Here is a 13,731-nt window from a genome sequence, read left to right on the forward strand (position 1 = left end):
CAACTAATTCCTCCAGCGGTCATAAACGTTTGAGAGCCGTTGTACGGAGACAAACAAACGCCCGTAGTGGGAACGCAAAAGGGAATAGCACAAGAATGACGAAGTAACTTAAGATTCCCATCCAGAGTGTGGCAGGTAAAAAATACAGGTTGATTTGGTATTCCATCCGTGTCTTGTTTCCTCTTCTGCCACCAACCGTCTGTTTTCTTGAACGATTTACCACGAGACGAGGCAGCATGAAACCTGGTGTCGGAGTATATTCGTATATGGGGTTTGGATTTGTCTGCGTGTTGAGGTGAATGGTTTTCATTGTGTAAATTTTGTAGGAAAAATACAATCTTCTTCCTATTCTTCTAGTAACATACCACTTCTTATGCTGTCCAAGTATGTATGTGGCTTTTGGGAGAAAGAATAAGAACGGAATTAGTGATTCCTCCCGCTCAGTCTTGGCCTTTTCAGGTTAGCAAGCAGGTCGACCAAATTTGTTAAACTTCATTACATGTACAGCTGTTTCATTCAACATTCAGTCTTTGCCACGATGCGTAACGTAATTATGACTCAAAAACATGCCAGTATGTTTTTTTTTATTTATTTATGATCCTTTCTGTTTCGTTCTCCAAACATCTAGAGGCTCCGGAATTGTTTATATAGCATAACAAAATCAGGAGAGGATTTAGATTTATCTCTTAGAATTCTTTCTAGGAATGAGCATTTACCTTTTGTTTTTTATGTACTACATATAAACATTCAATAGACAAAATTGGCGAATTCCCACGGTCATGGAATGCGTTTCACAAAATCGTATTTCAATAAGATGAAAAAGATATAAACCCAAGATGTGATTTGATGTGACATTAGTTTACATCAGATACTGTTCACTCTGATGCCCTGAGTACTCAATATTCCTGTATTTTAACTTTCAGGCGGTATGATTATGCGTCGCAAGATGAGTTTTGGCTCATTTCAAATGCTGGTCAATTCATGAGGTGCTCCAATGGCTGATGTAGTTAGGGTAAACGCTCCTATAGTTGCGGTACGATAGAAGCGTTAGGTTCCTATAGTTGTGTATTGTGTATCCATGCACAACTATAGGAACCTAACGCTTCTAACGTACCGCAACTATAGGAGCGTTTCCCCTACTGATACTAAATATTATGGGCAGAAATGTTTATTTAAAATTCATAAATGATTTGCTTCGTTCATTCATGTACGCTAAGAAATTATTACCGACTTCGACTATTTTTACCGAACTTTCAACGCCTTAACGATCCGTAAAACTTTGACCCTCATTTCAAAAGCTGTTTCAGTTAAATTTAATTTCAAAACACTGTCAGCTTTGTTTTAAAAATCGAGTCTTGTCATGTTTTGTTTCCTTGTTTTGAAGTCTTAAAACCATTGAATTAAAATGCCTGATTTTTACCGAACAGTTCTGCTGTTGAAAATTCGGTAAAAATTACTAAAGTCGGTAATAGTTTCTAAGTGTGCGTTTTGTTTTGGACATGTAAAGTTGGCTTTCCGAATATATTCGAGTGTGACCAAAGCGAACCGGCACACTCAGATTTTTTTGTCGAGATGGGCACCACCAAGCAGATCGCCATTTTATTTTGCTCGATCCAGTGAAAAACTTGCCGAGATTCAGTTAACAAACGGGAATTTTGCCGAGATCTCAGCTAACAAACATAAATTTTGCTGAATTGCGGCAAATTTTTCACTGAGATCCAGCAAAATAAAATGCCGTGCTGTTCGGTGGTGCCCATCTCGGCAAAAAAATCTAAATGTGTGGGAACTCAACATAACCACCATGATCTTGATCTTCAGTTCTCATGAAATTTATCTGTCGTATGATGGAATTTAGCCCATGTCAACAACTGGGAATTACTCAGGGTGCACCTGGAACATATCCGGATGTGGTCAATGTAGTCCCTGGCTCTCAATTACTAAAATTAATCTTGTTTATGAATTCTCATGTGATGTTTAAGAAAAACTTTATCACCAAAACAAACAAAAAATCTGTCACGTTTTGATTTTTCTAAAAAAAATGGAAAAAGGAATAAAAAATCCAAGAAAATAAGTTTATTTTAGAAAATTTGCATGCAAAAATATTTCTACGTCATCATGAAAAAAAGGTGGACTCAAAACAAGACCGTAAGGTCAATTATTTGCGGTTTTTTGAGTCCAACTTTTTGTTATGAGGACATAGAAAAAATGTATTCATTCGTATTTTTTTTTTAGAATTGGATATATAACACTAGTTTACAGCATTTTTGAACTCGGTAAGGTGATGATCATTTCCAATGCAAAATCCTACGCTGAATTCAATGCCGTGGTCAGAAAAAATTAAAGTAGAGCCATTTTTGAGATATACAAAAATTTTGATTTTTTGAATTTTGGACAAAAGTACGATTACTAAAATGTCAATATCTTTGGAACTAGTGCACCAATTTTAAATCTTATTTCATGAAAATGAAGCTAAATAAATTTTCTATCGTTCACTAGAATATTATGTCTTAATTAAAAATTTAATTTTGAAGTCATTTAAAAATTTACAGCATTTTTTTTTTATTTTTCCTGCGAATTTTCCATAAAAATCTTGTTTTAATCAACATTTTTAATGTGATAAAAAGATTCAAAAAATCATTCCATAATTTATTCTTGAAGTCCATTCAAAACCGGAGAAAATGAGCCTTTAATGGATGAAATCGGTTGAAAATTGTCGAAGTTATGAGCATTTTTGTAAAACACTTAAAAATGTTGCTGAAATACAACAGCTTTAGAGTTCCTTTTCTAGGTGTCGTTGTAAGCATCCAAATCGCATGTAAAGTTTTCATGGGAGATTCTTTTCTCTACATATCAATTTGATTAAGGCATATCAGGATTTAAAACCGAGTTGATACAAAAGAAATTTATTTAGGTTTTATTAAAAATGATTGAGAATGACTTTGTCTTCGATGTTTTGAACTTGTTTCTCGAATCAGAAACCAACAATAGTCACCCATCATTGCTTCATCCCAAAACCCTTGGTAACGACGTTCCATCATCTTCATTTGTTGGTGAAAACGTTCGCCGTGCTCATCACTCTCGTCACCAAGATTTTCCGGGAAAAAATCCATGTGAGAATGTAGGAAATGTGTCTTCAAAGACATATTCACACCTGTGTTCAGTGAAATAAAAGGATTTGAAATTAATTATATGTAACAAACACAATATTTTTGATTTATACCTATTTTCTCATAATTTTTGAGCAATTCATCGACGGCTTCCTCATAATCTGGGCTTCTGAAATTTCCTAAAAAGGTTGTGACAACACGCTGGAACGATTTCCACGCTTCTTCCTCATCTGGTGTCAAAACTGTATTAAATGCGGAATCATTGAGCAGTTTTTTGATCTGTGGGCCAACAAATACACCTTCCTTTATCTTTGCGTCAGATAAATTTGGAAATACTGATTTCAAGTACTGGAATGCCGGCCCTTCTTTTTGCAACGCTTTGACGAAATTTTTGAATAGCCCAAGTTTTATATGTAGTGGTGGAAGTATTATGCGTTCTTTTACCACAAGAGGATCATTTTTAACGTTGTCTTTACCAATTGTGAAATTATTCCGTTTTGGCCAATCTTTTCGGACGTAGTGTTCCTTACGAGCTCGACTGTCCCATTTACACAAAAAACACATATATTTTGTGTATCCCTGTTGCAATCCAGTCAACATGGCAACCACTTTAAGATCGGAACAAATTTTCCAATTGTAATTTATCAAATTGAGCAATAGAGCCATTGATTCATACGTTTCCTACATATTAACGGCATGAGTTAATGGAATAGAAGGTTTCTCATTCCATTGATGCAGTAAAACGGCTTTCAAGCTCAACTTGCTGCTATCGATGAATAAACGCCATTCAGCTGGATCATATGGCTCACCAAACTCTTCAAACAAGCCGTTTACGTCATGGCAAAAACATGCCTTGTCCTTTGTAGAATAATATTTGTCAAATTTCTTGTGACGATTCCTGTGACAAGAAATTTTGACCTCCTTGCTCAGCATGTTGTGTTCTTTCAAGCGTGATGCCAGCAATTCGGATGTCTCCTTGGATAAGTCGAGATCTCGCACCAAATCATTAAATTCGGATTGTGTAAACAGTTTTGGGTTTCTTTCCAATTCCACCTCGAAGTCTTCCTCGCATTCCTCCTTGAATTCCTCCTCACTTTTTGTAACGGTCGATTCAACAGAGGGCGCTCGTTTCCGCTTTGGATAAACAGGATACGGGACCGAACTTGAATGTGGAACAGGTTTTGTCATAGAAGCCACTTGTGGATACTCAACTGTTTTGTGACGTCCTTGTTGCTTAACTTTTGTCAAGCAGAAATAACAATCCGTTGCATGACAAAACGGTCGACGCCATATGGTGGGCATGTCAAAGGACAAATAGCGACTGACAGATAACAAATAAGTGAGTTAGTAAGTAAGACATTAACACTTATCAAAAATAGATGAAGTAAGATAATGTCGATCAGGAAAGAACAAAGCACTACCATGCTGTACATAAATTGTTTATATGAAAGTTATTCAAAAAATCAATTTACCTTGCGCCTGACATCCACCTAACCAAGCACGTTTTGCACGAACTACATAATACTTTTGGAATCCACGGTTCGTCAAAGTCTCCAGGATCAATTTTAAAATAAAGCCTGTAGGCAGTTTGCAACGAAGCAGTGAAATTGACCGATTTTGTAAATATATAGTTGCCACACGCGTAACAAAACTTTTGAGGATCATTTTTACACTTGAATTCACGTTTTGTCGTATACATCGTTAAGCAATGTTAAAGAAAGAAAGCTGTCAAATTGAGTTGGTTGCGTTAGGTTCTCGCCGAGCGGTCTACAAACACTAGCGTAAATTATATTGTTGAAAATATCCCATTTAATTTTGCGTGACAGCTGGTAGTGTTAGTGAAATGCACCGTATGCGTACACGTCCGCAGAAAGGCTTACTGGAAGTGGTGCATGAACCTAGGAGCGGGACAACGGCCAATCTTGGAACATTCAATTTCCATGATTTTACAAAAAATTTCATAACTTCGACAATTTCCAACCGATTTCATCCATTAAAGGCTCATTTTCTCCAGTTTTTAATGGACTTTAAGAATAAAGTATGGAATGATTTTTTGAATCTTTTTATCCCATTAAAAATGTTGATTAAAACAAGATTTTTATGGAAAATTCGTAGGAAAAATAAAAAAAAATGCTGTAAATTTTTAAATGACTTCAAAATTAAATTTTTAATAAAGACATAATATTCTAGTGAACGATAGAAAATTTATTTAGCTTCACTTTCATAAAAAAAGATTTAAAATTGGTGCACTAGTTTCAAAGATATTGACATTTTAGTAATCATACTTTTGTCCAAAATTCAAAACATCAAAATTTTTGTATATCTCAAAAATGGCTCTACTTTAATTTTTTCTGACCACGGCATTAAATTCAGCGTAGGATTTTGCATTAGAAACGTTGGTCAACCACTAAAGTTCACACTTTTTATGTTGTTTTGTAAACTAGTGTAATGTTTTTTTTTTACTATCGATATCATTTTCCAACATTTGTACAATCGGGCTGGAACCGTGCCTCACAAAAAAAAAAAAAAAAAATTCGTTGAAAAAGTAAATTGAGCTAGAAAATTTAAATCCTCCAATAAAGAATAGTCGTTGCAAAAATCGTCACCTAGATACTGAAAACTTTGGGCTTAGAGGATAATATCATTCATTTATTAGATCATTCTTTGTTGTGTCGAAATTTACATGTTTTATATTCAACAACGTTGATTAACTTCCACAGTTTCAATATGGCAGCGATAATTTCATGCTGAAAAACAGTTCTCATGACATTGCCATAATAATCATTATCCCTTATAGGAAAATATAGTTTTATTGTTGCTTTATTACAGAGCAATATTTGACAGTTCGCAAAAAGAAACGAATTATTTTAATGATGTTATTCGTGCTGAATAACTTTCGATAGGTTGGGGTTGCACAATTATACTGAGAACTCTTCCAAAATTATACAAAACTTGCTGAAGTTCTACAGCATTCTCTGGCGTTCTATGAAGTTCACTCAGCTTCTACAATGTTTGCTGAGCCTTTACAAAGATAGCTGAATTTCAATAAAATTTGTTGCACTTTTAAAAAGTTTTCCTGACCTTCAACACAGTTCAATGAATGTCTACGACGATATCCGAAGTTCTAGCGGCGCCGGTGGTGTAGTGGTGAGCGTGATTACCTCTCACCCCAGCAGGCCTGGTTTCAATCCCAGTCGGCGCTGCCGGGATGTTCTGAGGCATAACATCTCTGATCACGCCTTCCTTCGGAAGGAAAGTAAAGTCGTTGGTCCCCGGTTCATGAGTTGATGGGTCGATAGGTAGGGTCCAGGTGTGGGAGCTGCCTTCCTGGCGACGGTAGCATTGGTGCTCAGCACGGAAAACAAGATCGACGGAAAACAAACCAAGGAAAAAAACCCGAAGTTCTACGATGTTTCTTGAAGATCTATGAAGTTCCTTGAAATTCTACAACGTACGAAGTTCTTCTGGGTAGTCACATACACACTTTCCCTCGACCGAAAATTTTAAATGTAGCAGTGACGACATGTGAAGACATGTTGCCTAGCACCCCTAACAGAGCAAACAGGTATAACAGAGAGAATTTTCTGTGGTATCTCTTTCTCTACGCTCATGGAATGTGATGAGGGCATAGTAAAAGTGAGGAGGAGGGGCGCAAAACTGAGAGTACACAACCTTAACAAAAATCCTGAGTATGGCTCTGTCTACACCACACCACAAGAAGTTTAGATGTTGCTAGTAATGAACTAGGCATTTAGAAAGGCTTCTTTGAACATGAAAAGATCTCGAAGTTTGTGAAAAGCTTCGTATTTTATTATCGAATGAATCTTGAGTCAGTTCGAATACAACTAGTCAAGTTGTGTGATTTTACGCAATAAAGAGGTGTAACCATTTACGATTTTTTAAAGAGCAGTGGAGAAAATCGAATTTGGATATCAAATCTGTAATAATCACTACTTAAATTCAAGCAAGAAGGAATGCACTTGCAGTCTTATGGGATTTTGATTTGTAACAAACCCCAATGCAATCCAGTGTGTACGATCTCATGCGATGTGTGGTTATCTGGGTACATACACAGCAAAAAAATTAATTTTGATATCACATCGTATGGATGCACTTCAATCGTGTCAAAAATATGGTGTAATATTACTTTGCAAAAAGGACAAAGTTATAATTAATACAGTGCATCAACTGACATTACGCTGCTTTTATTGCATTAGTTTATTGTTGTGGCCATAAAAATTACATGAGATTTTTGACATGATTGAAGTGCATCCTCTGGGATGTAATATTAAAATTTATTTTTGCTGTGTATAATTATCTTGATCTTTACTTAATTTTAAATACTAATAGTATTTTATACATTCTTCAAAGTGAGCTTTAAATGATGAATATTTCCGTAGAAAGAAAATTTTCCAACTATACAACTGTATGTTGTTGTTTTTTTTTCTTCGATTTGTTTTCCGTCGACCTTTACTTCCCTTCCGAAGGAAGGCGTAATCAGAGATTTTATGCCTCAGAAAATCCCGGCGGCTCCGACTGGGATGGAACCCAGGCCTGCTGGGGTGAGAGGCAATCACGTTTACTACTACACCACCGGCGCCGCTTAACTGGATGTTGTGTATTGTTTGTTTTTATTAATTTTTAGAGGTCAGCCTCTGTTTGAAAACGTTGCCATTTATAAAATGTAGAAATTTTATATTGTAATCTATGTCTCCGCAGAGAAATGAAGCACAACAGGCCCAAAGGTTCATTATCATTGTATTGCAAAATGATTAAATCTCCTTCATGAGTAGCTGATTGTCACATTTTTTATTCTGTGAATTTTGAACTTTTTTATTTGAATTATCCAGGGTTGTTTCCATTCATTTTGCATCATTTCGCATGTTTTATAGGATTATGGAATCGTAAGATATTATGATGATATTTTGTATTTGTAAGTAACAAAAAGAAGTGACAAAGTTTGCGTTTGACACATAAAACCCGCCAATTTCGCTTTATGAGAGTCGCAATAAGCAATCATTTTATCTCACCGATTCTTCATTCTTCACTATTCGCGAATAGTGATCAGAAAATCGCTGATTGTGACTCTTTCAAAGCAAAATTAGCAGGTTTGATGTGTACAACACATTCCTTGCAACCTCATCTTGTAAGTTACAAATACAAAATATAATTCTAACATCTTATGATTCTATAATATCATAAAACATTGTTTTATGCAAAATGAATGGAAGTAACCCTGCACCTACGTATGATATATGAATCCCCTTAGAATGAACATTTAAAAATGCAGTGCAAAGCGTAAAATGTGACATTGACAACATTGAACGCCCAGCTCTCCATTAGGATTATTTATGTACACGCGTAATTGTCATCTGTCGTTGGAATCTATTACCGACTGCTCTGACACAGCCGACTTATCATCCATGCGAACGGGAAGCGAGTGCTGTTGTAAATACTCCCTCCATTTGAATCAGAACTGAATGTGGCTATAAATTAAAGCATGTTGCCATATATGCGAACCTAGAGAGTATGATCACAGAACTGGAACTGTTTGCACTGCACTAGAGCAAAACTTTTGATGAAAAATGGGAATCATGCCTATGGCGTTTGCTTTTCGTAGCAGTAGTTTTCATATGTGCAAGCAATTAACAGCACCTTTCTGCATTTCTTTCTCACCCGCAGGACCCGTCGCCGTTCCGGCTCCAGCATTGTCGTGTTGGATGGTGATGATACACTAAAACCTAGCCTGCCTATTGATGACTATCAGGAGGACTTTGAGATGTACAATATGATTTCAGCTAATCAAGATAATGGTAAGATAATTAAAATTCGATAAAGGATTTCCTTTACATTTTAATGTGACCACGTTAATCTTCCATTTTAGGACCACATCGGGAGATGGCAGTTGATGTACCTGAATCATTCATAGCTCGTAACAAAACACCACCACGATATCCACCACCACGCAGCACAACACAGGTAAATCATGTTTCCAATGCAATGCCACAAGTACCGAAACATGTAAACGGAGGAGTCTCCTTGGAGCTGGAACCTCTTGACGGCTATAGCGATAAAAATTCATCCTCGCTCGACAGTAGCAATGAATTCTATAAGAAAAACTCTAGCAAAGGGCCCTCGTCGCTCGGATCAGCGTGTGAGTCGATCGGGTTCGACTCGATCAATTATTTGAAAAATTCAAGAGGTTCACTCAGTACAAGGAGCTCCTCGTCGGGTGAACTGGGCCCACCCGAGTATGATATCGGGCCCCATCGCGAGCTTCCAGTAGACGTTCCGGATAGTTTTGTTGAAGTAATTAAGGCACCACCCCGCTATCCACCGCCTAAAGCATTGATCATAAAAGAGGTTGTCAAAAAGAAAGAATCATCCTCATCCGACGAATCTATCGATAATCCAAAACCGCAACCACAAGCACCAACGCGAAATGAGGTATTTTTTCCATCATCCATGCATCATTATTTTCTTCTTTTTCATGTTTCCTTAGTTTCATTATTATTATTATTTATGTTGTGTATTGTTTCCTTTAATGTTATTATTGTCATTTCCCACTGTCATGCTATCATCAAGTAACAACATACATTCTATGAGATTCTATACTATACCTACACATTTTTCTCAACCGCAACATATTTCTGTCAACTCTCTACACACCCCGGTGAAGTGAGAAAAGATCATTATTATTCCTCGGTCATTTCTGCTAGCATCAGTTTTGTATACGTTTCACACACGACATTCTTCAGTTATTCTAAATTAGGGTGGTTCGCAAATGCGCCACACCTTAAAAACGGCTTGTCGGAACCCACAATTTAGAACTACTCAACACCCATGCCACGACAGACACACCTTTACAAGAATCACTGCAGAATTGTATGCATATTAGCATTCCATTATCATATCATTTTATAATTTGTTTTCATTTTATTACCCGTCATACTTGTGATTTAAGTAAATCACGACCCATTCAGCTTCATTGATCAACGAGACAAAACAAAATGCGAACGCCTCTGCACGGTTGACATCTTTCTTTTTGCAGCTAGACAAAATTGAGCGTGTAATATGATCACTTATCTTGAAGTCTGTGCCTTCTTCTTCTTCTTCTTCTTCTTCTTCTGGGTTTATTACATCCCTACAGGGACTGTACGTCGGCTATCAACATAATGTTTTTTTAGAACTTCCACAGTTGTTAGCTTTCTAAGCCTACACAATTATTGCATTATCGTGTGGCAAGTGGCAATTCCAATCCTACTCTATGCCCAGGGAAGTCGAGAAATTGTCCATCCCGAAAAATTCCTAGACCGGACTGGGAATCGAACCCAGCTGCCTCCAGTATGCTCTTGCTTTATAGCTACGCCTGTATACCGTACCGACACTGAGCTAAGGGAGTGCAATAGCAAGTATTTATTGAATATGTTTTGGTATTAAATGTATCGTATCTTATGGATATCGTACCAGCAAATTTTTTTTAATTTTTGTCTAAACTTTTTCCTTCTATCTGTCAGTTACGAAAAACGCTTAAAACACGTTACAACTTCCTAGTTTGAACATGACATAAAACGAAACTTAAGAGAAGAGTAGACAATATGGGGGGGAACCACTTTTCTGTCAAACGCGAACCAGCTCGTGATTGGCCGATTTGAAGTGCGTAAGATAGAGATAGAGATTAAAAAGTAAGAAGCCAGTTGTCTCCACTTAGTTCAAAACTAGCCAATTCACTCCTCTCTTATACTAGACCCTCTCTAATTTAAAGTAATGAAAGCAGTAACGATAACATTGTGACTATCTGATCAGTAGGCTGCGTTGTGCGTACTCCTTGAATCACAGTTAGCTGGAAGTCTAAGAAAATTGAATGGTAAATAGAATAGTATGAGAAAAGAACGACCAGCTTTTTAAAGAAGGAAAATCAATTTTATGGCATATTTTATTCATAGTGCCAAAAATAACTATAACAGTATTACTTGAAAGAACTGCTCATGCTTAAAAGAAGAAAGAACTAATAAAATTCCATTGAATTATTACCAACCTTAAAATTCCAAACTACAGGAGATATAATCATATTTATCTATTCCAAGAAAACTTCAAATCACAGTCCAACACGCTTGAATAATTCGTCTTCAAAACTTTCTCCAATTCCAAATTGTGTGGACAAAATATTTAAGTGCCTAAAATCTTGAAAAATCACTACACCTGAAAGCTCTGCAGATATTCCGAGAATTCTAAAAAAAGTTGTCAAAGTATGCGTAATAAAAATGGAAAACATGTGTGAATACGATGGATGCTGAAAAACTGGTACAGGCGTAGAAAGCACTCAATTCACAAACAGTGGAAGTTCTCAAAGAACTTTAAGATGAGGACAGAAACAAAATTCATGGTGGAACGTTTGGCTATTACGATAAAGAAGATATGATAACAGAATTATTTGTTGATATAAAATACGTTTTGATACACATTTAACGAAAAGATCCTCCAGCTTGAGCGAAAATCGAACGGTCACTCCGTGGCGCACACACACACACGCACGATACACCTGAGTTACGGGGGTGACGCAGCTAACCGCGTGGCAACAAAACCCAGTAAATGATGCTACATTTGATATTTTTAAATTTTTTAATTCTTTTTTGCAAAAAAACGATTTTTTGTACCACCATGTTAGCATGGAAATGGTCACCCCTATGACAGAAAATGGGTCTAATATTTTGCAATAAGGTACAAAACCACCAATCTCTACGAAATTCAGAGAACCACTAAAGGAATGTTGGGCTCTAATGTTGGCCTATGGATCTAAGATTGGGCCCACCACTAAAAATCTGCTATTTATCAATTTTATCTAGATGAACACGGTATTAATAGATATTTTTGGTCGCTATTGAAAATTTAGTCGATTGCTGAATTTATGTATGGGCCCAAATTAGGGGCATTTAGGCCGACATTACATCCATTTTCCCTATTTCATTGTTTAATAAATATAACGTCTACTTTGTGCGATGATACAATATTGAGCATAGTAGGCAATGAAAATCAACTTATAAAAGTGTTCGGATTTGTGGACAAAGTGTCTGTATTTTGAGCAATTACGGTGCAGCACATTATAGCAACTTCTAATATTTTTTTCTCTCTAAAAAAAGTTCCAAGACCTGGATGGAAATTTCTGGAATCTTGGCTGTTGGTTCATTTTATATAGTATAGGTTTTTTTCGGTACAGTTTTTGGCTTCATTGACTGTATGTAGTTTGTTACTTCTTGAAGAACAGTAATCTAAATAATTTGCCTATTTGAAGTCTAAATATAGGTCTTTAACATTCTTCAAATGTTGCTAGAATTCATTCACCACGAAAAAAGTTAAACAATTAGATCTACTAAAATCGATGAGTAATGTATAACATCATTTTGTAATCCAAGATGCGATTTCCGCTATGCTTCAGCTTCAAATACTCGGCAATATAATTATTTTTGAAACCGTTGATGATTATTTTGGCCGTAGTAACCAGCTCAAAGTATGTACCCTGTAAATTTGTGTAGATGGAGAGATAAATAAAAGTGTTTTAACTTTTTTCGCACTACCGGGATGTCGTACTACCGGAAAGTCATTCCAAATATCTAAAATTTGACTAAAAGTGAGCAAAATTTTAGTCTATTTGGTTAATATATATTGCAGTTTGCAATATTTCAGTTTTGAAAAGTGTACTAAAAGAGCAGCGTTTTATGAATATTGTTATTTTTTTTTAATTAGTTGCTTTTTTGTCCTTATTTAGGAGACGCAAACATAGCCACTCAAGCCCAAAACCATACCGAAAAGCCTGAATAGTTGATGATACCAGAAACAAGAGTTAAAATTTTTTGAAGATCATCCAGAAAAGTTACAGCTCTCCAAAAATTTCTGGACAAAAGAAAAAAAGTCATTTGATGATATATATATGATACATATGAGATTATTTTCTGAGTTACAGAATTGTTCGAATGGAATGCTGGTAGGGTAAACATTCCTATAGTTGTGGTACGTTAGAAGCGTTAGGTTCCTGTAGTCGTATATAGAGTCTACATACACAACTATAGGAACCTAACGCTTCTAACGTACACATAGGGTAAGTCAAATGGGCAAATTTTTAGAAAGATTGACCCGTCGACACTACAAAATTTAAAAAAATTGAGATATTTTACACGATTTTGCAACGGATGAATTCCAAGCAAATATTCATGATAATTTTAAAGAATTTATTAAGATTATGCTTTTAAAATTCGGAACATAATTCTTAAGAAGTTCTTGGGATAGATTCATCGAAATTCGAAATGCTAAGGGAAATGTAAAGACAATTTCAGTCGAACTTTATGATGAAGGATAGTAGGAGAGATTCAGCTGCAATTCCAAGGTTATTTAGAGGAGAGTTATAATGAAATTTTAATGGTTTTTTTTGTATGGTAATGAGATGGGATTTCGAGGAGAATTCCTTGGTAAATTTGAAACGTAATTCAAAGGATTTCAAAGATTTCTTATAAGAATTCCAAAGAAAAAGGATTCTAAAAAATATGGTACGTCATTTATGGATGGTCCCTTACCTTACCAGTCAAGATGCATACAGATGCATCAATTTCACTCAATCCATGGCTACACG

The 13,731-nt window shown here is 36.0% G+C and overlaps 1 protein-coding gene across 2 annotated transcripts in view; it reads left to right on the forward strand.

The window, feature by feature from the left end:
- Window positions 1–13,731, forward strand: part of sdt (stardust) — a 128,354-nt gene that overhangs the window by 80,681 nt on the left and 33,942 nt on the right. The window contains exons 6-7 of one of the 2 annotated variants that reach the window (XM_065232815.1): window positions 8,790–8,920; window positions 8,992–9,554. In XM_065232815.1, the coding sequence (XP_065088887.1) occupies window positions 8,790–8,920; window positions 8,992–9,554 (694 nt within the window). The remainder of the gene's footprint in view (window positions 1–8,789; window positions 8,921–8,991; window positions 9,555–13,731) is intronic. The other variant, XM_065232816.1, reaches the window with a different exon arrangement.

Source organism: Ochlerotatus camptorhynchus, unplaced genomic scaffold (genome assembly GCF_037179485.1).
Source record: "Ochlerotatus camptorhynchus isolate MF236.1 unplaced genomic scaffold, CSIRO-AGI_Acam_v1.1 ptg000375l, whole genome shotgun sequence".
Classification (NCBI taxonomy): Eukaryota; Metazoa; Arthropoda; class Insecta; order Diptera; family Culicidae; genus Ochlerotatus; species Ochlerotatus camptorhynchus.